The sequence below is a fragment of the Dipodomys spectabilis genome, unplaced genomic scaffold, assembly GCF_019054845.1.
Source record: "Dipodomys spectabilis isolate Male_0828 unplaced genomic scaffold, ASM1905484v1 ptg000098l, whole genome shotgun sequence".
Classification (NCBI taxonomy): domain Eukaryota; kingdom Metazoa; phylum Chordata; class Mammalia; order Rodentia; family Heteromyidae; genus Dipodomys; species Dipodomys spectabilis.
In genome coordinates this window covers 8140858-8168452 of record NW_024870775.1, presented here as the reverse complement: position 1 = coordinate 8168452, position 27595 = coordinate 8140858, and the positions used below count along the sequence as shown (strand labels likewise).

At 56.4% G+C, this 27595-nt stretch overlaps 1 protein-coding gene across 4 annotated transcripts; it reads right to left on the bottom strand.

The window, feature by feature from the left end:
* Positions 1–829: 829 nt before the first annotated feature.
* Positions 830–24992, bottom strand: Tecpr1 (tectonin beta-propeller repeat containing 1). Of its 4 annotated transcripts, none has more exons than XM_042687001.1 (25): positions 24914–24992; positions 19277–19511; positions 17798–17980; positions 17446–17568; positions 16730–16855; positions 15412–15586; positions 15230–15330; positions 13999–14100; positions 13075–13220; positions 12080–12579; positions 11573–11718; positions 11295–11450; positions 10538–10687; positions 10297–10454; positions 9112–9239; positions 8178–8280; positions 6185–6281; positions 5988–6067; positions 5251–5307; positions 4667–4847; positions 3891–4026; positions 3065–3157; positions 2216–2322; positions 2014–2133; positions 830–1924 (listed from the first exon to the last, which is right to left on the bottom strand). In XM_042687001.1, the coding sequence occupies exons 2-25, from the start codon at positions 19499–19501 to the stop codon at positions 1829–1831; spliced, it is 3489 nt and encodes a 1162-aa protein (XP_042542935.1). In that variant the 5' UTR covers positions 19502–19511; positions 24914–24992; the 3' UTR covers positions 830–1828. The 4 variants fall into 4 exon arrangements, with proteins under 4 accessions (XP_042542935.1, XP_042542937.1, XP_042542936.1 ...); XM_042687003.1 differs by having other exon boundaries at positions 3065–3107; positions 3982–4026; XM_042687002.1 differs by having other exon boundaries at positions 17915–17980.
* Positions 24993–27595: the final 2603 nt, after the last annotated feature.

Here is a 27595-nt window from a genome sequence, read left to right as displayed (position 1 = left end):
GGGTCTCTTGCCCTGTCTTGTGGCCCCAGCTGGCCCTTGCGCTCTTAGGCACCAAGAGGAGGGTCCAGTCCTCCTCCTGTGGCCGATGGGGATCTGCATGCCCTGTGGCCCATCATGAAGGACCCTCAGAGGCCCCTATTCCAGGGACTTGAGGACAGGCCTGTGACTGGCCAGGGTGGCTGAGTCCCTTTCATCCCTGTCCTGGACTCCTATCCTACAGGAATCCTGTAGGGCTGAGGGGCTGAGTTTTCTTGAGTCCCGTGGAGCTGCCCACTGGTAAGGTCTGGGTCACCCTCTGGCCATGGGTCCACCACAGTCCTTGAGGGCCAACTCCCCAATTCCAGCAAACCAGAACTTGGCCTTCTGAGAAATTCCCCCTCCCCCATTATCAGTGTGATGACTTTCTTAAATGACCCAAATTTGCCTCTTTTTTTGGGGGGGGGGGGGCGCAGGACGCGGCACATATCGGTCATGGGACTTGAACTCAGGGCCTGGGCACTGTCCCTGAGTTCTTTTGCTCAAGGCGAGTGCTCTACCACTTTGAGCCACAGCTTCATTTCCAGTTTTCTGGTGATTTAATGGAGAAAAGAGTCTCATGGACTTTCCTGCCTGGGCTGGCTTTGAACCACGATCCTCAGATCTCAGCCTCCTGAGTAGCTAGGATTACAGGTGGAGCCACCAATACCTGGCTTGCCTCTCCCCACCCCCACCCCCCCCCATGGAACCTTCAAAGTTCTAATGAGATTGATGCTGTGTCCTAAAAGGAAAATGCACGATTTTAGAACAACTGTTCCTTTGCCGCAGGAACTGGATCAATAAAGACTCCCTGGCCAATGCCACTGGTGAACTTTTATTCATAAAGCATCCTTGGAGTGGAGACAGCTCAGTGACGCTGAGAAAGTCAACAGCTGGCACTGTGCAGTGCAAGGAGACTCATACACCCCTCCCCCCCCGAGAGAGGTTGGGGAGCCCCAGGGCGCCATGCTGAAGGCTCTGCCAGCTGGGGAGCCAGCTGCTACAGCTCGTGGGTGAACACACGGGGCCGCCCACAGGGCCCCTGCGCTCACGCACACCTGTGCCACCTCCAGAAACACCAATGCCTCAGGGAGGGGCCTGAGGAGCCTTGGCCTCGCTTCCTAGGGACCAGCCCCCCCAAGAGCCAGAGGGGGACGAGTCTGCTCATTCTGGGGTACAGCTCTGGCTCCTTCCTGGGCAACACCCACATGCAGGAAATAAACCTAAGACTGCACCCCCCCCCCCAGCACAGAAGCCACGGGAGCGATGGGCCACTAGCTTAGGCTTGTTCCTGTCTGGCCGGGAAAGGGGAGGGGTACCCTGTGCTCCACACAGGGGTTCTGGGCAGCTTGGGTCTCTGTGCACTCCCTGCCCAGCAGGCACAAATCTGCTCCTCACTCAGCTGACTGCAGGGCCCCCCCCAAAGACACCACTGGATCCCACAAAGGCCACTTGGCCACCCTGCCACACAAGACCGCTCCATAGATTCACAGCCACAGGCTCAGGTGCAATTTCCTTAGGGGCTCTGGTTTCCAGGTTCTAGGCCTGGTGTGGGAAAGGCAGAGAAGAGGGGACAGTGGCAGAGGCTGGGAGTGAGGTACCCCGTTAGTGACCATCTCCCCCATGCCTCCAGCCACAGCATCTGCCATCGATGGGGGGGGGGGGCATGTGAAGGCGCCCACCAGCTTCCGACCGGCCAGCGCCCCTGCGGTGGCCATGGTCAGGCCTACTCCTGGAGTGGGCCTGGTGCTCCCTGCCACAGGCCGTGCTCCGAAACCCACTGTCATCCTGGCCTCCAGGCCCCGCTGGAGCCTCAGCACCGGACGGGGCCCTGGGCCTCGTGCTCCCGGGAACAGCTGCGGGAGGCCCTGGTGGTGTTGGCCCGAACGGAGATGTGACTCCATCCTCCCTGAAGGGAAAGCCCGGTCACCAGCGGCCCAGGGACCTACGCGGGGCTCCTCCCAGCCCCCTCCGCCCTGCCCTCCCATGGCCACTCACCCCGATACCATAGTCCCAGCCCTGCCCTTTGGGCTCGTGGGGCTGCACCCCTGTGCGACGGCACACCGTCCCCCGGCTCAGTCCGTGGCTCCCCTGGACTTTGTTAGCGATGACCCAGACCTAGAACACAGGCCAGCTGGAGCCCCCCGGGAGGAGTGCCCACGGCCCCCCCCGCAAGTACCAGCATCCCCCGGCGCCCCACCTGGTCCAGGGGCCCCACGGACACGCGGCGCACGTTGTTGGATACGTGTTCCCAGCTGGAGCCCTGCGGGTAGCTGGGCGTGATCCCCCCACGGAACCACAGGTTTCCTACAAGAGATACAGGGCAGTCAAGGACCACCCTGGCATGGGGTGGCGTCTGGGAAGCTGAGAGTTCAATGCAGCACCCCCTCTGGCCCCCACATCCCTGGGCTCTCGCTGCCCCCACTTGGAGAGCCTGGGCCGCAGCCAACCCTGCGCCTCTCCAGGCTGGGCTTCTCTTGAGCTTCATAACCGTGCCATTGTGGGACACGGGGCTGGCCCGCCGCGCCCTCCTCCACGTGGGTGGAAACTGAGGACAAAGAATGCTTTAACCAAATACCAAGAGAGCCGGATCTGGAAGAAACACTCCAACTTCAAGCTCCACTCCTGTCTTTCCTACCCTTCTCCTTATCTGTGCCCCATGGCAAGGGACCAGAGCCCTGAGGCTACGTAGCTCTGTGCTGCCCAGGGTCCTGCATTTCACACCTGCATGGAATCTTCTAGAAGATGCTCCCTGTGCAGGCCTTGCCAAGATACGTCACCCCCCGCATTGATGCTGTGTGCTCAGTTGACAGGTGGGACAAGAACCTGTCCCCTGGGCACAGACAGGGCTGGGTCCCCCACCCTGGGTCACTGGAGGAGGTTGGGAATTTCCCACTCCATCTTGGCCTAGGCCAGTGCAGGAGTCATTCGATAGAGGCCCAGCAGGGAGGTTAGACCCCCCACCCCCACCCCAGCCTCTGTGTGGCCTGCTGGCCATCACGCTGGGGTGTCCAGGGAGCCCCACTATGCAGCAGTGGACATGACTTGCCGTTCTCATCCAGGGCATACACAGATGTGTGGCCGACGGACACCTGCATCAGCCTCTGCTTGGGAGGGGATGGGATGTGGTACCAGCAGTCACCTGTGACAGGACAGCCGGCTAAGGAGGCTGCGGGACCGCGGGGGCCTGCGCCAATGCTCACTGTGGCCATGTAGGCATGTGACCGGGGGCCACAAAAAGCCACCAGGCACTCTGAGTCACCAGGCACTGGTGACTCATGCCTGTCATCCCAGCTACTCAGGAGGCTGAGATTTGAGGATCATGGTTCAAGGCCAGCCCAGGCAGGAAAGTCCATGAGACTCATCTCCATCTCCAATAAAATCCAGAAGTGGCTTGGGTGGTTGAGTGCTAGCCCTGAGTGACAATTCTAAGAGACAGCACCCAGGCCCTGAGTTCAAGTCCAAGGACCGGCACACACACACACACACACACACACACACACACACACACAGCCAATGCGAGCCCCAACATTCTCTCACACACAGCCTCACCACCACCTCTGGGGACTGTGGTGGGTTCTGACAGGTGCAGTGGGCCCAGTGTACAGTGGAGGGCTGGCCTTGATGGTTAGCCTTTAAACCCACTGTTATGGGGGGCACCAGCTACCCACATACTCATTGAGGGGCGGCCAGGAACCTAGTCTAAATACCCTAAAAAAAAAACAAGCCAGCACAGGGCCTGACGGGAACATCCCAGTGAGGCTCAGTGACAGGAAGTGGCCTGCTAGGGGAGCTGCCCACTGGCTTCCCAGACACATCCCTCCAGACGACCTCTCACAGCCTGGAGGCCTTGTGGATTTGGGGGCAGCACTCACCAGCCGGCTGGGAGGGGGACACGGAGCCACGGTAGAAGGCAGAGCCATCCCTGGCCACAGCCCACACTTGGTAGCAGGCTCCAATGGATACAGAGGCGAAGGGCTGGTCGGTGCCCACGTGCAGCCAGGAGGAGCCCTGGAGATGGGGGGACGGGGGGGGGCTGCTGAACCCTGTCACAGCACAAGGCTGGGGGGTGACACTGAGGTACAAGATGCCAGGGGGCGGCCCTGGATCATGTAGACCAGGCCTGGCCTGACTCAGCCCTGAGTGTGGTCTGATCCCCGCCCATGGCTGAACCCCTGGGAAAGTAACCATGTGCACCTCACCAAGGGCACCATGCCGCCCCAATTCCCAAGAAAGGGTAGCTTGAGCCCAGCGCTGGGGGCTCACGCCTGTAATCCCAGCTACCCAGGAGGCTGAGATCTGAGGATCTCAGTTCAAAACCAGCTCAGGCAGGAAAGTCCACGAGACTCTTATCTCCAATGAACCACCAGAAAACCAGAAGTGGTTCTGTGGCTCCAGTGGTAGAGTGCTAGCCTTGAGCAAAAGAGCTTAGGGACAGCGCCCAGGCCCTGAGTTCAAGACCCATGACCGACAAAAAGAAAGGGCAGCAGCAGTGCTAACCTCATTCCCAATGCCAGCCACCCTGCGGGACCCAGTGATCCCTTTAGGCCACATGGGGTGCCTGCATCCTCAGGGACCCAAGCAGGCCTTGGGGACAGCTGAGCGTGGCCAGGCTTCAGGGCAGAAGTGGCGAGCGGCGAGCAACGCTCACCGCAGGATTGAGCTCAGACACACCCAGGCGACACAGCACGTCGCCTTTGTCACTGACAGCCCACAGGGCAATGCTGTGTCCCTGCCCCTCCGTCTCAGGGCATGCTGGGATGATGGACACGTCTCCGAGCGCGATGGGGGCCACCTCCAGCCAGGGCCCGCTGGTCACCAGTTTGCATTTTCTGTGCAGGGAAAAAGACAACAAAAGGCTCAGAACCCAAGTGTGACCGCCAGCCCCAGGAGCCAGTGCTGCCAGGCACCCAGGGAGGGAGGGGGGACAATGAGGTCCCTCCCCCAGGCCAGCCGGACCTCCTCCTACCTGCCCAGAACCTGCCAGGGACAGTTTTTATTTGTTCTAGAGAACAAACTGCAGAAACCAGAGCACCAGAGCCCGCGGGCATTTCCTGGGCTGACATTTACCTTGACTCGGCTTTCCTCCCCTCCCTGCCTTCCTTCCTGGGGACTAAGGTCAGAGGCTAGCTTGCAGGCCCCAGGCCCCTCCCCACCCCCCGGGGGGAGGGGCTTCCTGACAGCCAGGGGATGCCATGGCCTGACCCCCCCAACTGCCACCCTTGGGCCCCTCACCTGGCCCAACACCTTCTCCTGACAAAGTCCTTCATGGTTTTGTAGCCGTGGTACGAGCTGCAAGAGGAAGAGGTGGCGAAATCAAGACCACTTCGTGGAAGTTTCTGGAAAGCGATGGACACTGCACCCATTCTTTTCCCAGCTGGGACCGGGCAGAGCTGTGGGGTGGGGCCCGGGGTCAGAGGAGCAGCTATGGTGGCCCAGGACGTGGATGTCCCTCCAGGGTGGCTGCCAGGCCTGCAGCTTGGCGCTCCTGGGACCAGGCAGGGTGAGCTGGGGGGTGGGGGGCTCCGCGCCCTCCCCTTTCCAGGCCCCCCACAGGGCTCTTCTGGGGAACAAGAGCCATGAGCCCCGCTGAGGGCTGGAAGGGGAGGCAGAGGCCTGGTTGCAGCCTGAAGGCGACCTCAAAAAGCCCAGCATCGGTGGCTGCCCCTCCTCCTTGTGGGCGTCACCCCGAGGCACCCACTTGGGGCCTGGCTCAGGCTTTTCTGGTTAATCTTCCAAGTGGCCGTGACTCCTGTAAGGGGCCACACAGCCCGCCCCAGGCCAGGCCTCCCCAAGCCTCCCAAAATGGCACCTGCCTCCCCCCCCCCCCCCACCCCACATCCTCCTGTCCTCACCACCTGTCACTCAAGGCCTGGCCTAAACCCCCAGGTCCTCCAAAGATGACCAGGGCCCTGATACCTCCTGTGTGTCACATAGGCCTGGGCCCTGAGCTCCTAGGAGGGGACACTTACGCGGGAAAGTCACTGGCATACTGCCATCCTTCCTGATCAGTGCCACCCGGGGTGCTGAAGTCCACAAACCAGTCAGAGACCTATGGGGGAGCAATGAGACCAGGACTCCCTCCCGAAACCCACAGTCCAGCCAGCAACATGAGGAGGGGAGGTGGGCAGGACCCCCCCCTTCCGCCCAGGTGGGGTAGCAGGCTCACCCAGGTCCACTGCAGGGATGGGGGCTTCGTGCCGGCCTTTGTGCACTCCTGAAGCCCCGAGGCATCGCTCCACATGGGCCGGTCGGTGGGCAGACCCCTGTGGTGGGATGACAGCTGTGGGATGCTACCAACCCTGGGGAGCAGGCTTGCACCCCATCTCAGCAGGGCTGAGCAAGCTCAAGGCCCTGAGTTCAAGTCCCAACACTGGCCAAAGGAAAAGAAAAAGAAAGCCAGCCACTGGTGGCTCGTGTATGTAATCCTAGATACTCAGGAGGCTAAGCTCTGAGGATCGCAGTTGGAAAAACAGCCCAGGCAGAAAAGCCCCTGAGATACTGATCTCCAATAAACTACTCAGAAAAGGCCACAAGTGGCACTGTCCCAGGATGGCCCCCCCCCCCCAAAAAAAATGTTTCTCAGGAGGGCTGGGTGCTGGTGGCTCACGCCTGAAATCATAGCTACTCAGGAGGCTGAGATCTGAAGATTGTGGTTCAAAGGCTGTCCTTACAGGAAAGTCTGTGAGACATTACTCTCCAATAAACCACCAGAAACTGGAAGTGGCACTGTGACTCAAAGTGGTAGAATGTTTACCATGAGCAAAAAGAGCTCAGGGACAATGCCCAGGCCCTGAGCTCAAGCCCTATAACCCCCCTCCCCCCCCCCCCAAAAAAGAGAAGCTTCTCAAGAGTATTTTTTCTTCTTCTGCCAATCATGGGGCTTGAACTCTGGGCTTGGGCACTATCCCTGAGCTCTTCAGCTCAAGGCGAGTGCTCTATTGCTTGAGCTACCATTTCTGGTTTTCTAGTGGCTTATTGGAGATAAGAGTCTCACAGACTTTCCTGCCTGGGCTGGCTTTGAACCATGATCCTCATATCTCAGCCTCCTGAACAGCTAGGATTACAGGTGTGAGCCACGGGCACCTGGCTTCTCAGGGGGATTTCTGTCTCTAATTTTATATAGAGATAAAAATTCCTTCAAGTCCCAATTGGACCACATCTCTTTGGACAGCTGAAGTCCCCACAGGGTTACCTAGTGTGCATGGGGCCCACCAGGAAAAAAGAAAAGAAACAAGTCAGCCACAGACTAGCACCCACCCATATACCACTACGTGCCTCCTCCCTCCCCCTCCCCCTCCCCCCCCACCCCCGCCCCCGTAATCCAAGTAACACCAACATTGTATTAGAAATCGGGATCTGGTGTGGGTGAGGAGGAGGAAGAAGATATGGGCTGGACTTGGCAAAGTTGTTTTTTGGTGTTTGTTTCTTTTTTCCTGGTCGTGGGGCTTGAACTCTGGGCCTGGGCGCTGTCCCTCAGCTCTTCAGCTCAAGGCGAGTACTCTACTACTTGAGCCACACAGTGCCACTTTCGGTTTTTCAGGTGGTTTATTGGAGATAAGGGTCTTACAGACTTTTCTGCCTGGGCTGGCTTTGAACTGTGATCCTCAGATCTCAGCCTCCTAAGTAGCTAGGGTTACAGGCGTGAGCCACCGGTGCCCGGCAAATTTTTTTTTCTTTTTTTTGATTGGTCATGGGGCCTGAACTCTGGGCCTGGGCGCTGTCCCTCAGCTCTTTAGCTCAATCTAGTGCTCTACCACTTGAGCCACAGCGCCACTTCCGGTTTTCTGGTGGTTTATTGGAGATAAGAATTTCATGGCTTTTCCTGCCCAGGCTGGCTTTGAACTGTGATCCTCAGCTCTCAGGCTCTTGAGTAGCTAGGATTACAGGCGTGAGCCACTGGTGCCTGGCTCTAATGAATTTTTAAACTCAAGTGTAAACGCTTCCAGGCTGGAGGACTGGCGCAAGTTGTAGAGTGCCTTCTTAGCAAGAAAGAGGCCCTGAGTTCAAATCCCAGCACTGTCAAAGAGAGTGGGGGCACAGAACCCTCCATAAGCACTGAGATCCAGTGCTCCACACTGGCTCTGACGCCAGCTGCTGGATGTCACTGTCCACTTTTTAGCATGGTGGCGGTGGTGGCCTGGGCCGGGTGACGCCCTAACCTGCTGGTGTAGCCGGTGACGGGGTTCCAGCGCTGGTTCTCATAGATGCACACGCTCTTCACGTCGGACTGCGTGTAGATGTTGCTGCTGCTGCTGGCCAGGCCTGTGGGGAGAGGAAGCTGCCAGGATGGAGCCCTGGCTGGCTCTGTCTGGAACTCTGCATTCCCTCTGCAACACCTAGGCCCACACAGTATAGACAGAGGCAGGCCTGCAGCCCAGGCTGCTGAGATGGACTCCAAATCTAGTCCTTGCTAGGCCAGGGCTCTAACCCAGCCCGTCTGCTTTCATTTTCATTTTTCAGAGTTTCCTGCTTTTGTGCAAGTCAGCCTTGGGCCTAGATCATCCTACCTCCACCTGAGCAGCGGGGATTAAAGGCATGCACCACCACAACAAACTTGTTGGTGAGGTAGGGTTGGGCTAACTTTTGACCAGGTTGGCTTCAAACCATCTCTTAAGCAGTCAGTTAAGCTAATTGTCAGGAAACGGGCCCAGCAGGGGTACCTCTAGAGTTGCTGAGTTAAGTCTACCTCTCCTCATCCCCCTCTGCCTCCCAGAACTTGGGGGGGGGGGGGTGGGCAGGCACCTGCCCTCCAGAAAGCAACCCACAAATGAGAGAGGAATGAGGGAATAGGGCTATCCCAAGGCGCCTTGAGGCTTCATCTATGAATGAGGGGCTGCACCCTCTGGAGGCCTGGCAGCTGGCTTTCTAGAACCTTCGGAGCCCTGGGCTCTGCCGGCTTGCTGGCTCCTGGGTTGGTCTTGGAACTTTTTCTGCTGTGGAGGCTGGTAGAGTAAAGGTCACCCACCAGCCAGCTGCACAGCAAGTGCCAGTCGTGGGGCAGTGGCCCAGTGGTGGGCAGGGAAGCCAGCTGGGGATTAGAGGAGGGAAGGAAGGAAGCTGGCCGTGCCAACTGTGGTGCTCAGGTGCCCACACCTTGGAAGCAGCCGCCACCGTAGCCGCCTGTGTACACCCAGGCCGTGTGATCGTAGCCGATACCCCATACCACGCCGTGGCTGCTGGCCTCCACTACGCGCAGATGGCCTCCCACTTGCCGCCAGAACCTGGGGGGGAAGAGGAAGCGAGGGACACAGAAGGAAGCAAGAAAGACATCTCAGTCCAAATTGCTAACGTCCCCACAGTCTCCTTCACCAGATGCCAGCGGCTCACGCCTGTCATCTTAGCTACTCACGAGGCTGAGATCTGAGGATCTCAGTTCAAAGCCAGCCTGGGCAGGAAAGTCTATGAAATTCTTATTTCCAATGAGCCACCAAAAAGCTGGAAGAAGAGCTGTGGCTCAAGTGGTAGAGCAGCAAACTTGAGCAAAAAAAACTCAGAGACAGTGCCCAGGCCCTGAGTTCAAGCCCCAAGACCAGCATACACATACATCTCCTGTGTGTGGTCTCATGGACACAAGGCATGCTACCAAACCCAGCAAACTGAGCACCTACTTGCCCACCGCAGCTCCACCCTGGGCAGGGGGTGCTTGAGAGCCAGCCTCCAACCATAGGGTGGAGGTCAACCATGTGCTCCACGCAGCCCCTCCCATGGGGGAGTGGGGTGGCACATGGCAGAGAGCAGGGATGTGTCACCCAACCCTCTGCCTGAGCAACAGCGTCACCAGCGGCTGCGGGCTGACAATGTCCACCAGGCCATGCCCGTTTCTGCCACCAGGGGGCGCAGAGTGCACTGGGCTGTGGTTGGTTTCCTGGTCAGGGGCTGGGTCCCCGTCCATTCTCTCCTCCCTGGGGATCTGCTTGCAGTGGCCCCTCCCTCCCTCCCATGGTTTCAGGCTAGACATAGCCTCTACCAAGGACTGCCCATCCCTTAACTACCCTGAAACCTTGCCTTGCGCTCTTCTCTCTGCCTCAGGCACCCCAGTCGGGGACAGGGGCTATGGGGAGGGACATGGCTTCTCTGACCCCACCCCTCCCTGTGGCTGGCCTTGAAGAGATCTGGAAACATGGAGCCAGGGGCTGGGGCAGCAGATGGTCAGAGAGAAGCAGCCTGTGTCCACCCCTACAGGGCCCCTTCTCCTGGAGCCTGGTGCTCTGGGCGCTGGGGGGGGGGGGGGGTGGAGGGGGAGAAGGCATGTGCCAGCCCCAGGGCATAACCACGCACATTTGGTCACAGGGCAGTGGGTGCTCTTGGGCCTCCAGATCAGGACTGGGCTCGCTCACAAAGATGTCCCCTTTGCAAGTGATGGACCAGATGGCCTGTGGGGACAGACGGCCGTGCACTCTCCGGCTCTCACTGCAGGACAGGCTGAGCAGGGCGAGCTGGCATGGAAAGGGATGGTTACTACTGGCCAGGCCAAGACCTGGTTGCCCCTCATCCCCTGCCCTGGGCGCTGCTCACTCACCCAGTCATTCATGTCCTGCTCAGTGGCCGCAGCCAGGCGCACGGGCCACCGCTGCCGGGTCCTCTCCGGGGTGTACAGGGTGAAGGAGTGCTTGGCCTCATTGAGGACGGGGACCAGTGCTGTGACCTCATTGAGGAACACGTGGAGGTACTGTGGGGAGATGGGGTACTCCATGTCCAGGTGGTCACCCTGGACAAGACAGCCACAGCGCGAGACTCCCTTCATTTTAGAGCTCAGCCTTGGGCCCCCAAGGGCCAAGCAGGTGCCAGTACCAAAGTTGCACTTTGGTGCACCTTGGTGACATCTTCAAGATTTTTGGCACTGACTGCCTGGCACACGCTAAGCGGTAAGCCACTTCACCTCCCGGAGCCACACGTCCGCTGAGGAGCAGGGAAATGACTTTGGATGATGGTTTGTGGCCAGCACAGGCCAAAAGGTTAGGGAGCTGGAAATGGTGGCGCATGCCTGTAATCCTAGCTACTCAAGAGGCTGAGGTGGGAGGATGGTTGAGTTCCACGCCAGCCTGGGTTCATAGTGAGACCTTGTCTCAAGATAAAAATTCTTAAAAGGCTAAAGGTGAGTCAGAGAGCCTGAAGTTCAAGGCCAACACTGGCACAGAAAACAATGAAAAGCCAGGGCCTACAAGTAGCTCTGGGTGGCCCTTGGAGGCAAAAGGGCACGCCATCCCCACCCTTGGTGCCCCTGGCCCTGTGTCCTCTGCAGACACTGCCCCTGGTGGCCACGCAGCTGCTGGTACCTTCTTCTCCTCGTGTAGCATGTAGTAGATGAACAGGATGCTGTCCCGGGCCCCATCGTGGCCTGTGAACTGCTCCAGGGCCACGCGGACGTCCACCCACTTGTGGGGTTTCCAGTCACACCACCACTGCAGCGCGCCCGTCTTCACCCACACTGACTGCGGCACAGGCATCGGGCAGTGGGGCTGGCATCCCATGCGGGACACAGTCCCAGGTCCCGGGTGCACCCATCCCCAGACCCCCTCCACCCCTGCCTCGTGCCATGTGGGGCCGTGCGCACCTGTTCCACGGCCTGCTCATAGTGCCGGAAGTTCTCCAGCTCCCGTCGCGTCCTCTCCGTGAGCTGCTGGAAGATCTGCTTCCTCCAGGCCGCTGTCTGCGCAGGTGTGATGGACAGGGACAGCGTCTGCGCCGAAGGGGATAGGCCTGCGGGAGGCTAGGCCTCAGGGCTAGGCGCCATCCTGCCCACAGCTGGCCGGAGAACCTAGGGCTGGCTTTCCTCCTGCCTTTTCTTGCTAGAAGGTTCCCATCATTGCACAAAGGCCTTTGAGCCCTCCCTCCCTCCCTGGTCTCCCCCACCCTCCTCCACTGGGGGACAAGGGAGGGGACACCATGCAGCAACTATCCCAGCGGGGCCCAGGGCCTGCTTAGGACTGTTGACTGTGCCCCTACCTGAAGGCCTGGGACCTCTCCACCCCCAGGGGCTCCTATTGGGGTGCCTAGTGGCCTCCCACATCCTCCAGGGGCTCCCATTGGGACACTAGCCTTGCTGCCCAGGCCCCCTTACCTGACTGGACCGTGAACCACTTGAGTGTGGAGCCCGTGTCCACGGCGCAGCTGCCTCCGGACACCCAGGCCCACAGTGGGTGGTCATCAGCCCCGTAGGGCTCCTCCGTGCCCAGCGGGCAGAGCCCCTGGGAGCTGAGCCCCGCAGCCTCGGGACAGCTGGCAGCCTCGTGGCCGGCTGCCTTCTTGGGCTCCTTCAGGTCAATACTGGTCCAGGGCAACTGGGCAGGCGGGGAGGCTGGGCCTGGGTGTTCACGGGGACCCAAGGCTGCAGCAGGGTCCCCTCTGTCCTCTGTGGGACCGGAGTGCTCCCCGGCACACCCGGGGGTCCTGCCAGGGCCAGTGTCCGAGGCTGAGCTTCCCCTTGGGTTGCTGGAACCGTCCAGAGACTCTTCAGGGAGCAGCTGCTTGGGATCCCGTCTCTCCACTTCCGAGGTGTCATTGTCACTTGGGGCTGACTCGCTGCTGCCCCTCACCTCGTCCCCAAAGAAGCAGCCGGCGCTGCGGACAGAACAGCGCAGGTGTCGTTTCTCTTGGGGATGTACATTGCAAGGGTGACTCCTCACCTCTCCTCCTCACACAGGGACACCTGTGGGCCCGGGGGGCACAGGCTGGGCCCTGGCCAATCAGAGCTATAGGGCAGTGAGTGGAGATCTGGACTTGAGTTGTTGGCTATTTTTTTCGTTTAATTGGGGTAAAATATACATGACACCAAGTTGACTCATTTGTTTTTCCTCTGGCGCTGTACCATTTGAGCCAGGCCTCCAGTTGAGCATTTGACTGATTATTTTGAAGATGGGAATCTCACAGACTTTCCTACCCGGGCTGTCTCTGAAGGGTGATGCTCCACATCTAAGATGCCTGAGGAGCTGGGGTGATGGGTACGAGCATTTGAAAACACACGCCACGTGTTTAGCACATGACGCTGTACATTCATCACTGCGGCCCTGGGGCCTGCCCCGCCCCCTCTTCTATGCCCTGAGGTCCCTGGGTCACCTAAGGAGGCTGGATGAGCTGCCTGAGTGTGAGCGGTCACTCTCACGGCCCGAGACGATGGCTTTCCATGTCTTCCCACTGAGCTCGCTGGGGGTAACGCCCTGCCGGAAGTACACAGTGCGGTCTTCACAGCCGATACCCCATACCTGGATGGAACAGAGGCGCCGGCCTGAGGCTCTTAGCCCTTTCTAGGGGAACAGGAGGGCCTGTGGGTGTGACGTGGGGGGGTGTATGCCCGTGAGTGTTGCTGTGCAGCAAGTCCCCTGTGGGTCTCCCTGCAGGAATGGGGGCTGCTCCCTGCAAGCCCAGAAGGGTCCAGATCCTGGCTCTCCAAATTAGGGAGCCTGGGGCTCCTGGAGCACGTTGAGATGCAAGTCTACTTGTGTGTTTCTCTTCCCTGTGGATTCTGGTGGGAAACTGAGTTCCAGGGCTGCTCCATGAAGGTTATTGTTTTTTTTTGCTGCAATCTGGGGCTTGAACTCAGGACCTGGATGCTGTTCCTGAGCTTTTCTGCTCAAGGTTGGAGCTCTACCACTTGAGCCATAGCTCCACTTCTGGCTTTTTGCTGGTTCATTGGAGATAGTCTCACAAACTCTCCTGCCCCAGGCTGGCTTTGAATCCAGATCCTCAGATCTTAGTGTCTTGAGTAGCTGGGATTACAGGCATGAGCCATGGGTACCTGGCTCCTTTGACTTTACAGGCTCATTACCCATGAGAAGGCCACACTGTCAAACCCACATGGAAAATGCGCAGGAGAGGCTGTGGCCAGAGTCAAGCTTAGGGGAGTGGCCCTGCCGTGTCCCCATTAGCCCTGAGGGGCATGGCCCTAGGACAAATGGCAAGGACCCTGGGTGCCTGCGAAGGCTGGGCAGTGACAAGGGACAAGGGGCGCTGCATGGGGCGCGTGGGAACCCCCAGGCATACCTGGTCATTCAGCCCCACATTCACCATCGTCATTTCTCCCACCATCTCGATCCAGCTGGTGCCACAGGGGTTATGCGAGTTGACTCCTCTGCGAAACCAGACCTGGAAAAGTCGGAAATAAACGCCTCTCTGGAGGGTCGTAGAGACCCTTATTTGTTGTTGTTGCTGTTATTGACAGGATCTCACTATGGAGCCCACAATGGACTTAAACTCATGATTCTCCTGCCTCTGTTTTCTAAGTGCTGGTATTACAGGTGTGAGCCACCATGCCTGGTAACTGAGGTGAAAGGACTCGGCAAGAATGAATGAATATGTTGAGCTTTGGTTCAATATTTCCTCTGTTTAAGAGGATAGCCTTGCTGAGAATATTTAGGATTTTGTTCTGTTTTTTGGCAATACTGGAGTTTGAATTCAGAGCCCTTGGCTTATCAGGCACTCTACCACTTAAGACATGCCCCCAGCCTCTTTTTCAATTTTTTTTTTTATTTTTGCCAGTCATGGGGCTTGAACTCTGGGCCTGGGCAGTTCCTCAGCTCTTCAGCTCAAGGCGAGCACTCTACTCCACTTCTGCCTTTGGTGGTTCATTGGTGATTAAGAGTCTCATGGACTTTCCTACCCAGGTTGGCTTTGAACTGCAATCCTCAGATCTCAGCCTCCTGAGTAGCTAGGATTACAGGCGTGAGCCACTGGTTCCCAGCTTAGATTTTTCTTTTTTTTTTTTTTTTATCAGTTGTGAGGCCTGAACTCTGGACCTCGATGCTGTCCCTGAGCTCTTCAGCTCAAGGCCAGCACTCTACCACTTTGAGCCACAGTGCCACTTCTGGGCTTTTCTGCTTATGTAATGCTGAGGAATCGAACCCAGGGCCTCATGCATGCAAGACAAGCAAGTGCTCTACCACTGAGCCACCTTCCTAGCCCCCCTCCCTTTTTTGTGCCAGTCCTGGGGCTTGAACTGGGCACTGGCTCTGTCCCTGAGCTTTTGTACTCAAAGCTAGCCCTCTACCACTTGAGCTCCACTTCTGGCTTTTTGGGTAGTTCATTGGCATTGAAAGCCCAGGCTGGCTTTGAATCGCAGTCCTCAGATCTCAGCCTCCTGAGTAGTTAGGATGACAGGTGAGAGCCACCAGTGCCCAGTGATGTCACATTTATTCTAATGGGCTTAGGGGACCTTTTCAAGCAGAGAGATCCCTAGTGACGTGGGACCCCGGTGGTCCTCAGTCCTCCATCTTACTTTCCGGTCCTTGGTGACGGCCCAGACCACGCTGACGCCCACAGAGATGTGCATGATCCCGTTTTCAGATCCTGGAGGTTCCACGATGGTCCAGGAACTTCCTACCCCCCAAGAAAAGCAACCCCAGATGACCAAAATGCTGGAGGACCCCCCCTCCGCCCCCGCAGCACAGGGCTACGCACCTCTGGGGTTGTTCCTGTTGATTCCTTCCCGCACCAGGGCCTGCCCCTCCCAGAGTGTGGCCCACAAGAGGTCGTGGGGTCCACAGCTGATCTGCACCACCTCCCCGGGGGTGTCAACCAGGGACCACGAGGAGCCTTCGGGGTTCGGGTGACTGACATCCTCTCTGTACCACACCTGGGGAGGCAAAAAAGGGGGCAGGCGCCACTGCGTCAGCCCACCTGGCCCCTTATGGGCCACAAGTTGGGGTCCCAGCAGCACACACATGTGCACCCTGACCGTATAGCTGCCTCCTCCAATTTTCCCTCAGTGGCAGAGCCAGTGACCTCCCCTCCCATCCTCATGCAATATGCAAGGCTTGGATTTTGGTGGTCCAAGGGGAGAGACCCATTCTGCACGGCTGCTTGCGGGGACTGCCTTCCACGCAGCCTCCGGTGCTCCACTCCCCCTAGTGGCCTGGAGCTCTCAGGACACCTGTGGTGTTCAAGGTCCCCACATATGCCACCGCCACTTCTTTAGTCCTTAACCTGACTATTTAAGATGAGTTAACTCCTGCAGGGTGCTGGTGGCTCACATCTGTAATCCTGCCTACTCAGGAGGCTGAGATCGGAGGGATCATGGTTCAAAGCTAGCTTGGGTAGGAAAGTCCATGAGACTCTTAATCACCAATGAACCACCAAAGGCAGAAGTGGAGTTGTGGTTCAAGTGAGTGTAAGGTACCAGCCTTGAGCACAAAAGCTCAGGAACAACACACACACACACACACACACACACACACACCTCCCTTAGTATTGAGTCTTCTGGTAGGCAGGCGCTGGCTCCTCTGTGGTCCCCTCTTTTTAGATGGGCATCTCTTTCCCAAGCCGCAGCTCCCACCCTGCCAGACCCCTCCTCTCCATCCTTCAGCCATCCCAAAGCCAGTAGAGCCTCATGGTCAGTGCGTGATGTTACTGGCTAACCATGCCAAGCTATCGATCGGAGCCCCTGTGCCCGGCCCATCGTGTGGCTGCTCCATTGGAGTGGATTTAGTCCTTTCCTTAGTTCATTAACTTTCCTCACACATCCACCTGCCCCCCTCCCCCGCTAGCCCACCCACTCATAAACAACGACAGGGACCCCCAGAGAGCTGGAAGAGCCCAGGATCTGTCCAAGGACACAGCAGTGTTAGAACCTATGCCCCAGATGGGCTAGGAAGAGACATGAGACAGTGGCAGTCTTCCGGGAAGTGAGGCTCACAGAGGGGAATTGTGGGAGCTTAGTAACCTTCAGCCAGCTCTAGGGACCCCAGGGCCCCGGGGCCCAGGGCTAGCATGGCCTTACCTTTCCCTGCAGAGACACAGCCCACACAGACAGGCGGCCCACGGGCTCCTCCGTGATCTCCCAGCCCCCCACGGAGAGGTCATTGAAGGGGTCAGGCAGTGCCTCAGGGTCATCCTTCGAGGGAATCTGGAGGAAACGGTGAGAAGTAGTGGCTGTCATGACCTGGTGAGCCGGGGTGCCCACCCTGCAAGCCCTCCTTCCCCATCCCTGCCCGCCTACTCTCCAGCCTTCCAGAACCTTTTATCCTCAGCTCAGCCCCCAGGCGCCTGATGTCACGGAGGCAGCAGGCCAGGGCCGTGGGGTCCTGTCTGGCCTGTCTGTCAGCAGCCATGCCTGGGCTATTGGCCCAAGTGGCCTCTATGGTTCCCCAATGCTCAGCTCCCACTGAGGGCCACACCCGGACTCTCAGTCTGGGCTGAAGGCTGTGGTCTCTGAAGATCACAGGACCCGGCCCAGACCTCCAATCCTGACGCCATGGAAACAGCACTGGAGGCTCGTAGGAGAGCCTGGCCTAGGGCAGGTCAAGCTCTGAGCTAGCCTGGACCACTGTCCACCTGGCCCTGTGTGTGGTCAGCGGCCAAGGTGGAGGGACACACAATGCCCTGGGGTCGTCAGGGGAGGGTATGGTGCCCGGTGCACACAGGGATGAGGCTCCTTGTGCCCTTCTGTCCCTGTCCACCCTGCCCTGACCCCTGTGCCCTGCTCCGTGCAAGGACCTTGGCCCACATATCGCGGGATTTGTATCTCCGGTACCGGATCCACTTCCGCCTCCGCACGCACGAGTTCCACTTCTTGTCTCTTGTGTAGGTGGCAGGGAAGTCCATGGCGTATGTCCAGCCCTGCAAGACCAAGCGGGCTGGGTGAGGCTGGGGGTGGGCAAGTGGGAGGGATGGGTGACAGGCAGAGGGGAGGGAGCAGGGTCGGGGGGGGGGGGCCTCATCACACGCATGCCACACACAGCCCTCTCCCAGCAAGCAGAGGTCAGCCACTGCGGGAACTGGGGACAGCTGGGCGCCATGGCCCCCCCCGCCCCCCACCACAGTCGCAGTGGACACCAAGTTCACCTACCCCTTTCTCGGTGGGCTCCCCTCCAAAATTCTCATCCACGTACCAGTCTGACTCCCACTCCCAGTGGGGTGACAGCAGCGCCACCCCGTCCAGCGGCCGGTGCTGGAGCCCACTCACGTCGCTCCATGGCCAGCGGTCACTTGGCAGGAGTTTGTCGCAGAAGCCACCCATGGGGTTCCAGCGCTGAGGCCAGGGACACAGAGAAAGTCTCAGGCCCCCGGCATGCTGGGAGGAGACCCAGGTGGACAGGGTCTCTCTCTCTGAGGCCAGCAGGCCCCTCTCGCCTAGCTCTAGGGTAGCAGAGGAACAGCAAGCCTATCTGGCATTCAGGGATCAAGGACATCCATGACACTTCAGGAAGAGCTTAGAGCATCAGGCTGAGCATGGTGGCTCAGGCTTGTAATCTCAGCTACTTGGGAGATAAGAGGAACAAGAATTATAGTTTGAAGCCAGCCTGGGGGTGCGGGGGTGGGGGTGGGGGAAGGGATGCTCTATCTCAACCTACAAACTGGGCATGGTAATTCAGTCTTTTTTTTCTTTTCTTTTTGTCGGTCATGGGGCTTGAATTCTGGGCCTGGGTGCTGTCCCTCAGCTCTTCAGCTCAAGGTGAGCACTCTACCACTAGTGCCACTTCCAGATTTTGGGTGGTTAATTGGAGGTAAGAGTCTCATGGACTTTCCTGTCTGGGCTGGCTTTGAATGGTGATCCTCAGATCTCAGACTCCTTAGTAGCTAGGATTACAGATGTGAGCTACCAGTGCCTGGCTGATTGATTCTTATGATCTGAGCCACTCAGAAGACAGAGATAAGAGAATCTCAGCCCAAGGTTCATCTTAGGCAAAAGGGAGAGGACTCTATCTGAAAAACAATAGAGTGGAAAAGATCTTGGGTTCCATGGATAGCGATTGCCTAGGAAGTGCAAGGACCTAAGTTCAAATCCCAGTACTGGCAATAAAAGGGGGGAAAAAGACCCAGTGCATCAGCATGGCCCTAACGAGTAGAGCACCCACCCATGGTCCCAGCATGACAGGCAGAGGAGGACATGGTCCCCTGGGCTCCCGAAATCTACCAGAGCACACCCCCATCAGAACCCAGCCAATGACCCAGCCAGGGCTGCAAAGACCCAGATGCTAGCTGGGCGCCAGTGGCTCACGCCTGTAATCCTAACTACTCAGGAGGCTGAGATCTGAGGATCGTGGTTCAAAGTCAGCCCAGGCAGGAAAGTCCGTGAGACTTCTATCTCCAATAAACCACTAGAAAACGAATTGGTGCTGTGGCTCAAGGGGTAGAGCGCTTTCCATGAGCTGAAGAATGCAGGGACAGTGCCCAAGCCCAGAGTTCAAGCCCCACGACCGACCAAAAAAAAAAAAAAAAAAGACCCAGATGCTCTGTCCCATGGATCTCGAGCATGAGCAAGGTGGTGTGAATGCAGGGAAGGAGGCAGGGAGGCCTGCCTGGAAGGGAGCGGAACGCTAAGTACCTGGTTCTCGTAGGCCTCCTCTCGGCGGCGGATGGGGACATCGCTGGCGCACACATACAGGTAGACCTGGTTGTCACAGGCGATGCCCCAGCAGAACTGTGTGGCCGCGCTGACCCTCTTGAATTCCAGCTGGGAGTCCCGGCACAGTTCCCAGTACTGGCCGGCCGTGGACAGTGTGTACACCCTCCCAAAGAGGTCCACTGCCCATAGCACTGAGGCGGGCATGGTGGCAGCACTGGAGGGAAACACACGGGAAGGAGAGTGTCAGCCGAGTATGGTGGCGCATGCCTGCTATGCCGGTGCTTGGGTGGGGGGTGCCAAGGCGGAAGGATCACAAGTTGGAGGCTTGGGCTCCAGAGTGAGCCTCAGTCTCAAAAACGACAATAACAAAAACAAAAATATCAAAGTACTGCCTCCCAGCATGGGGACGTCAGGGTCACAGGGGAATTTTCCATGGAGATGTGTCTCATGGAGGGCCGGATGAGGTCAGGGAGAGGAGCAAATGGTCACACCAAAGAGCAGAAGCCAGCCGGGCGCTGGTGGCTCACGCCTGTAATCCTAGCTACTCAGGAGGCTGAGATCTGAGGATCGCGGTTCAAAGCCAGCCCGGGCAGGAGAGACCGTGAGACTCCTATCTCCAATAAACCACCAGAAAACCAGAAGTGGCGCTGTAGCTCAAGTGGTAGAGCGCTCGCCTTGAGCTGAAGAGCTGAGGGACAGCGCCCAGGCCCAGAGTTCAAGCCCCACGACCGACAAAAAAAAAAAAAAAGAGCAGAAGCCATGCCTGTTTCTGACATTCGGAAACTTCTTCCTTTGCCTCTCCTTTCTTTTCTTTCTCGCCCTCCCTCTCTCTTTCTCCCTCTCCCTCTTCCCCCCTCTCTTTTGGCACTCGTGGGGCTTGAACTCAGGGCCTGGGAACTCTTTTGCTCAAGGCTAGTGCTCTACTACTTTGAGCACAGCACCACTTCTGGTTTTCTGGTGGTTTATTGGAGATGAGAGTCTCACTGACTTTCCTGCCCTTTGAGCCACCAGTGCCTGGCTTCTTTACCTCTCTGCCAGGCTGGTTGGTCTCTGTCACTCTCCTGGGCTTGACAAAGGGGTCCCTGGTGTACCTGGCATCCCAGCTGAGCCCCAGGGGACCACAGGGACTGAGGGGCGCAAAGGTCCCCTGCCTGCTCTCCCTGAGTGATTCCAGCTTCCTTTCCTCACTCCCCTCGCCCTTCCTTTATCTCTTCTGTTTCTTTCTTTGTGTTCTGCAGAGTCTCCAAGCTGTACCACGGGCCAGTCCTCCCCATCTGGGGATCGCCATGGCTGCGATTCCCTAGGGTAACCCCTGAAATTGTGACTTGTGGAGGAAGCATGCTTCCCACCATGCCATACCTAGGATACCAAGCCCACAGGGACGAATGGGCACAGCAGGGAGTCACAAGGAACAGACTGATCTGACAAGGTAGCTCTCAATCCTAGAAAACACTGCCCGTGGAAGGCCGGGCATAGTGGCTTAAGCCTGTAATCCCAGTTACTTAGGAGGTAGAGAGAGAGTGGGAAGATTGAAGCTTAAGGCCAGGCCAGAGGAAAACAATTAGAAGATCACATCTCCACCAATAAGCCAGACACAGTGGTACACCCTGGGATCTCAGTTAAGATAGAGTGCCAATGTAGCAAGACCTTCAGTTCAAACTTAGTACTATCAGAAAAAGAAAACACCACCCTCGGGACAGGAGAGAAGCAAGGTCAGAGGGCAGTCTGTTGGGATAGTTCCTGGGAACCCAGGTTGTTCGGGGGGCCTGGAGGCTGGGCCAAGCTGCTGTTCCTGCAGCTTCCCAGATGGATGGGCTGCTCCAGAAGGCACAGGAAGTACAGTGGTGGTTAGAGATGTAGCTGGTCTACAAATATGCCCATCTGCAGCATGTAAAACAGGCTCTGCAGGAACAAAATGAGTGGAAGCCAGCTGCCAGTGCCTCACGCCTGGAATCCCAGCTAGCTACTCAGGAGGCTGAGATCTGAGGGTTGAGAGTTGAAAGTTCATCAATCTCTGATCTCCAGTGAACCACCACAAAGCCAGAAGTGGAGGTGTGCCTAAAATGGTAGAGTTTTCAGCTTGGAGCAAAAAAGCTAAAGGAGAGTGCCCTGGCTCTGAGTTCAAGACCCAGTGCTAGCACAAAAAAGCAAAAACAACAAGCTTGGTGCCTGTGGTTCATGCCTGTCATCTTAGCTACTCAAAAGGCTGAGATCTGAGGATTAAGGTTCAAAGCCAGTCCAGGCAGGAAAATCAGTGAGGCTCTTATCTCCAATTAACCCCCAGAAAACTGGAAGTGACGCTGTGGCTTCAAGTGGTAGTGTGCTAGTGTTGAGCAAAAGAGCTCAGGGACAGCATGCAGGCCCTGGGTTCAAGCTCCATGACCAAAATGTGCTAAGTGGAGCTGGACGCAGGTCATAAAGGAAGTGACAAGGACAGGGAACAGAAAGGCAGGAGCTGGGACAGAGCCAAGTTCTGAGAAACTAAGACACCCACCACAGGAAGTACAGCAAGATGCCAGGATGGAGGCTGACTACAGGGCAGGTCTGGGGGTGGAGGCGCCTCCATATAACCACTGACCCCCCAAAAACGTTCCTGAACCCATGCCCACCAGACATACAGCAGAATTGGGTCAGGAGCCTTCCTGAGTCATTTGAAAACTATCTGTGCGCAGGGGCCTAGGTCAGGATCACAGTGCCCACACCCTGCCCCCGCTGCCAATACACGCCGCCCCTCTTCCACCCACCCCGCACCCCTAGCCAGGCTTCAGGGTCCCTTTGGATCCTTTACAGTGATTGACTGCCCAGAGCTGGCCAGAACACGAGTGTCTGAGCCCTCAAGGTGTGCAGTGTGTGAGAACGCAACATGTTCTAATGTCCCCGCACAAGAGTCCCCTCTTCTACCCTCTTCTACCTCTCCTCCTCACCCCCCCCTCTCTCTCGCACTGAGGTTTGATCTCCAGGTCTCAAGCTTAGTAGTCAAGTGCTGTATTGCTGAGCCATGCCTCCAGCCCTCTTTATTTTTTTCCCCCTGGTTATTTTTAAACCGGGTCCCCCTTTTTGCCCTGGGTAGGCTTGGATCGCAATCCTCCTATTTACACTTCTCACCAATGCTGGGATGACAGACATGTGCCACCACAGCCAGCTATTAGTTGTGATGGGGTTTCACTAACTTTTCAGCCAGCCTGGACTGGCCTCAAAGCATAGTCTTCCCACTCTTAGCTTTCCAAGGAGCTCCAACTAAGGAGTCCAGCTTCCCATCTTTTAAAGAAATCAAGTGTCTTCCTGGCCAGCCTGAGGTTTAGGTCTCTTCATCTTCTCAGTGAATACAATAAAGATTCAAGTTAACACTTAATGAGGACAATCTCCACCTACCTCCAGCATCTTCTGATACCCTGAGGTGCTAAAATCCTGCCCACAAATTCAAGTAAAAAATTAATTAAAAAGCAAGGTGGCCTTGATGGACAGATAGGTGACAGGTGAACCAAAGTGCAGGTATAATTAACAAATGGAGGGTTTGTGGATGTTCATGAACTAATTCTTCCAATTTGGCAAAATGGGTAGACTCTGATGTGTGTGCGTGCGTGCGTGCGTGCGTGTGTGTGTGTGTGTGTGCCAGTACTGGGGCTTCAACTCAGGGTGTGTATGTGTGTGTGCCAGTACTGGGGCTTCAACTCAGGGCCTGGGAGCTATCCTCTAGTTCTTTGTTTAAAACCAGCACTCTATCACTTAAGGCACAGCTCCACTTCTGGCTTCTTTATAAATATTTTTTTAATTTAATATTTAATTTTTGCCAGACCTGGGGCTTGAACTCAGGGTCTGGGCTCTGTCCCTAAGCTTCTTTTGCTCAAGGCTAGTACTCTACCACTTGAGCCACAGCACTACTTCCAGCTTTTTCTGTTTATGTGGTACTGAGGAGTCGAACCCAGGACTTCATGCTTGCTAGACAAGCACTCTACCTCTAAGCCACATTCCCTGCTCCTCTTTATTTACACTTTTTGGTAGTTAAGTAGAGCTAAGAGTTTCACAGCCTTGCCTGCCTGGACTAGTGTTGATCCTCAAATCTCAGCCTCCTGACTAGCTAGGTTTACAGGTGTGAGCCACCAGTACCCAGATTCTATGATGTTGTTATTGATTTGAGGAATACAAATTAGTCTTTAAAGGTAACTCACATGATGAGGGATGTAGACAAGTAGAGAGCACTTGCCTAGCATGCACCAGGCTGTTTTCATCCCCAGCAACACACCACCACACACACACACACACACACACACACACACACACACACACACACACACAGCAATGTAATACCATTTGCTGGGCATAGTGACACACATCTGTAATTCCAGCACGCAGGAGGATGAGGAAGAAGTACTGTGCACTTGAGTCCAGCCTCATATGACAAAAAAAGAAAAGGGTAAAAAGCCCACCTAATAGCTAATAATTCAATGTATGAAGGTCAGGTTCAGTCTGCAGATTGAGCTTCAAGAACAGAGATGCTACTTGTATTTGAAACGCTTTTCTTTAGCTAAATGACTAAGCAGTCATTTCCTTCCTGATATAATTGACCCTCTGGGCAGTTAATGGAAGAATACTCTGTGGCAGAGGATGGGGTGGGGGAGCGTGTTTATAAACTCTTTTCCAGTTAAAGGTGACATGGGGTGAATATCCTTGGCCAGTTATACCTCCTTTTCTTTCTGGGCCAGGATGCGCCCCCCAACTGGTCATACACCACTTCCTGGCTGTGTCCTCACCACACAACCTGTTCTGGGTCACAGGACTCTTGCAAAGTCTCTCATGACTCCAGGAACCCTGAGATTTCTTTGTTTTGTAAAAGTGAAAGATCTAAGGGAAATCTTCAGAAGCAACCTCTATTTTCACTGCGAACGTTTACAAAACAAAATGGCCTTGAATTTTCCATCATTCCTCTTAAAAAAAAAAAAGCCACTTGCCACCCCCAAAACCATCTGCTTTTTTGGATCAGTTTATCCACTGATTCCTTCCTTCAGAGACCAAAATGTGCCCCCAGGGCAGTGGAGTAGATGTGACATGGCACAAGGAAGCAAGCACGCCATTGTGAACACACCTAAGACATCCACGGCACCTCCATTCCTCCCCCCAAAATAAACAGGGTCTGCCCAGCCCTACCCGGGAAGGAGGTGTTCTGGGCCTGGCTCTCATCCCGGCCTCTGCACCCTGCAGGTGGGCCCCCCTGCACCGCCAAGGGCGGTCTGTGTCAGGGTGCAGGGCCCCGGCCATCTGCCTTGGTTAATCCCAGGCCTGGGGGGGGGGGTGAGGGGGGGTCAAATCCTCCTTCCAGGAGGAAGGATTTGCACCCGCCCCCCAGCTCCAGCCGTCACCCCAGTCCAGAGGATGGACCCCCCCCCCCCCAGCCGGAGCTGTCTGTCACGTGTGTGTTCGGAGCTGGGATGAAACAGACCCCCGTCCCCGCCCCAAGGTGTGCAGGGCTCGGCCCGGGTCCGGTCCTTCCCTCCATCCCTCCAGTGTCGCAACCGGGAGAGGACGCAGGACTGTAGGGCACCGCCACCCTCACCTCCCCGGAGGGCTCGCGCGCGCGCGGTCCGTCCCCGCGGCAAGGGGCCGCCACCCAGCACTCACCGGGGCCGGCGCCCGGCGACTCGGGGTCGCAGCCGAACTCCCGCGGGGGGCTGGCGGCCGGCCCTTGGCGCGGCGGTAAACTAGGGGGCCTGCCGGAAGTGGCCCTCAGACCCACGCTCATTGGCCAGTGCCTCCATGACATCACGGACATGGGCGCGCGCGATTGGCTACGACGCGCCGCCTTCCCTGGGGGGTCGTCTGCTCGCCCACTTCCGGGGTCGTTCCAGGGCCGGGAGACTGGGGTGGCGCGCGCTTCCTGAGGGCTCCGACCGCGGGAGCCGGCACGGTGAGGATGCGGTGGCCGCAGACGAGGAGAGGGGCCGGCCGGGAGGGCGTGGGAGCGAGGCCCCCAACGAGCAGAGCGAGGGGCGGCACGCACACGTGCCCCGCTCGGTTTCACTGAGGTAAAAAGAAACCCTTGAATACGCAGACCTAAGGCTTTGTGGTCCTGGAAGCACTTTATAACTGGAGCGGCGAGGTGTCAATCACAGGTCACCATACACGTGACTTTGTAATTCTGGGGCGACGTGTCAATCACAGGTCACCTATTGCTCAACTTTGTGTTGCCAAGTGACAACCCGGCGTCATCTAATAGAGATAATGCGGAAGAGCTCCCTGGGTGCCTGGCTTGGCTCTCACTGCGTGTCCTATTCGTTCTGGCGATACTGGGGTTTGAACTCAGGACCTTTGGCTTGCTAGGCAGGTGTTCCACCTCTTGAGCCACGCCTCCTGCCATTCCAGCCACGCCCCACCACCCGAGCCACACCTACCACTCCAGTCACGCCCATTACCTGAACTACCCCCACCACGTGAGACAAGCCTCCAGCCCTTTTTATTTTTCAGGTCGGTTCTCTTGCCTTTTGGACAGGGCTGGCCTCTGATCTTGCTCCTCCTGCCTGAGGCCTCTGCCCTAGCTAGGATCCCAGGCTCTTGCACAATCATTCTTGGAAGTTCTTGCCAGGTCTTGAGGATGCAGGTGGACCTTCCCCTGATGTCCTGGCTGGGAAGGCACACACAGGCTATGTCCAGTGGAAGGTAAAGCCGTCACCCTGCTAACCACCAGTGGTTTCATATACCTGGGGAATTGCATTTGCCTGGAGATAATGGAAAGCAGGAGGGTTCAGAGAGGCAAGAATGGTGATTCCCAGAGATGAGGGTATTATCACTGTGATGATCCCGGACAAACGAAAATAAAATGTGAAATTAGAAACAACAAAATTATTGATTATTAAGAGTAGGGCCAGGGGGGCTGGGAAGTTGGTTCAGTGGTAGAGTGCTTGCCTTGCATGCATGAGGCCCTGGGTTCGATTCCTCAGTACCACACAAGCAGAAAAAGTTGGAGTGGTACTGTGGCTCAAGTGGTAGAGCGCTATGAAGAGCTGAGGGACAGTGCCCAGGCCCAGAGTTCAGGCACCATGACTGGCAAAAAAAAAAACCAAAACCAAAAACAAAAATTGTGAGTTAAACACTAGGTTACTGGAATTTGGTAAATAACAGTGAAACTCAGAGCCAGAAAACCTGGAAAGTGGTTTGACTTTGGAGTGTGATAAGTAAGAAATTTGGAATTTGGTTTTTGCTTCGAGGATTTATCGCTTTCCTTATTGAGACTGTAATTGCTATTTCACTAACTTGCTTCTTTGATGGAAAGATTTGGGATAAGGACTTTGCCTTGTGACTGATTGCCTTATGGTTGGAATTACTGAAATTATAATTGCCATTTTATAATCACTAACTGCTAGCTCTGCTTCTGTAACTTGCTTCTTTGCCAATCGTGAAACTACTACTGGCTCCCTGCGAGTGGCCTCCCTTCCTGCATGGATCTTGCCTTTAAATACCCAGAGCTTTTTGATTTTATTGCTGTTCTTCACTATCCAGGTATAGTGAAGGGCAGTCATCACAGCTAATATAGATCCCTAGCTTGATTGATTGAGTGTTGGTGGCTCCTTTTGCTGATCGTGGGTTCAAGTCCCACCGGCCCTGGGAAGTGGGGATACTTTAATCAGCAAGAGGAGAAGTGGCTATTTAAGAAACCTTAGTCCGGGGGCTGGGAAGGTGGCTCAGTGGTAGAGTGCTTGCCTTGCATGCCTGAGGCCCTGGGTTCGATTCCTCAGCACCACATAAGCAAAAAGAAAAAAGCAGGAAGTGGTGCTGTGGCTCAAGTGGTAGAGCGCTAGCCTTGAGCTGAAGAGCTGAGAGACAGTGCCCAGGCCCAGAGTTCAGGCCCCACGACCGGACCCCCCCCCAAAAAAAAAAAAAAGAAACCTTAGTCTAGCATCAGAGAGACCTGGATTCTGCCGTTTGAGAGACTTTTAGCAATTTCTTTTCTTTAGCCTCAATTTCCAGCATTGAGGTGTGTGTGGTGGAACATGCTTATAACCTCAGCACTCAGGAGGCAAAAGCAAGAGAATGGTGAGTTCTGAGGTTGGGAGTGTAGCTAAATTATAGAGCACTTATTTAACATATGCAAGGTCCTGGGTTCAAACCCTACCAAATAAATAAAATAAAGCCAGGGCATAGCTATTCAAAAGGCTGAGATCTGGAGGATTGAGGCTCAAGGCCATCCTGGGCAGAAAAGTTTGGAAGATCTCATTAACAAAATAACCAGGACTGGGAATGTGGCTTAGTGATAGAGTGCTTGTCTAGCATGCATGAAACCCTAGGTTCAATTCCTCAGCACCATAT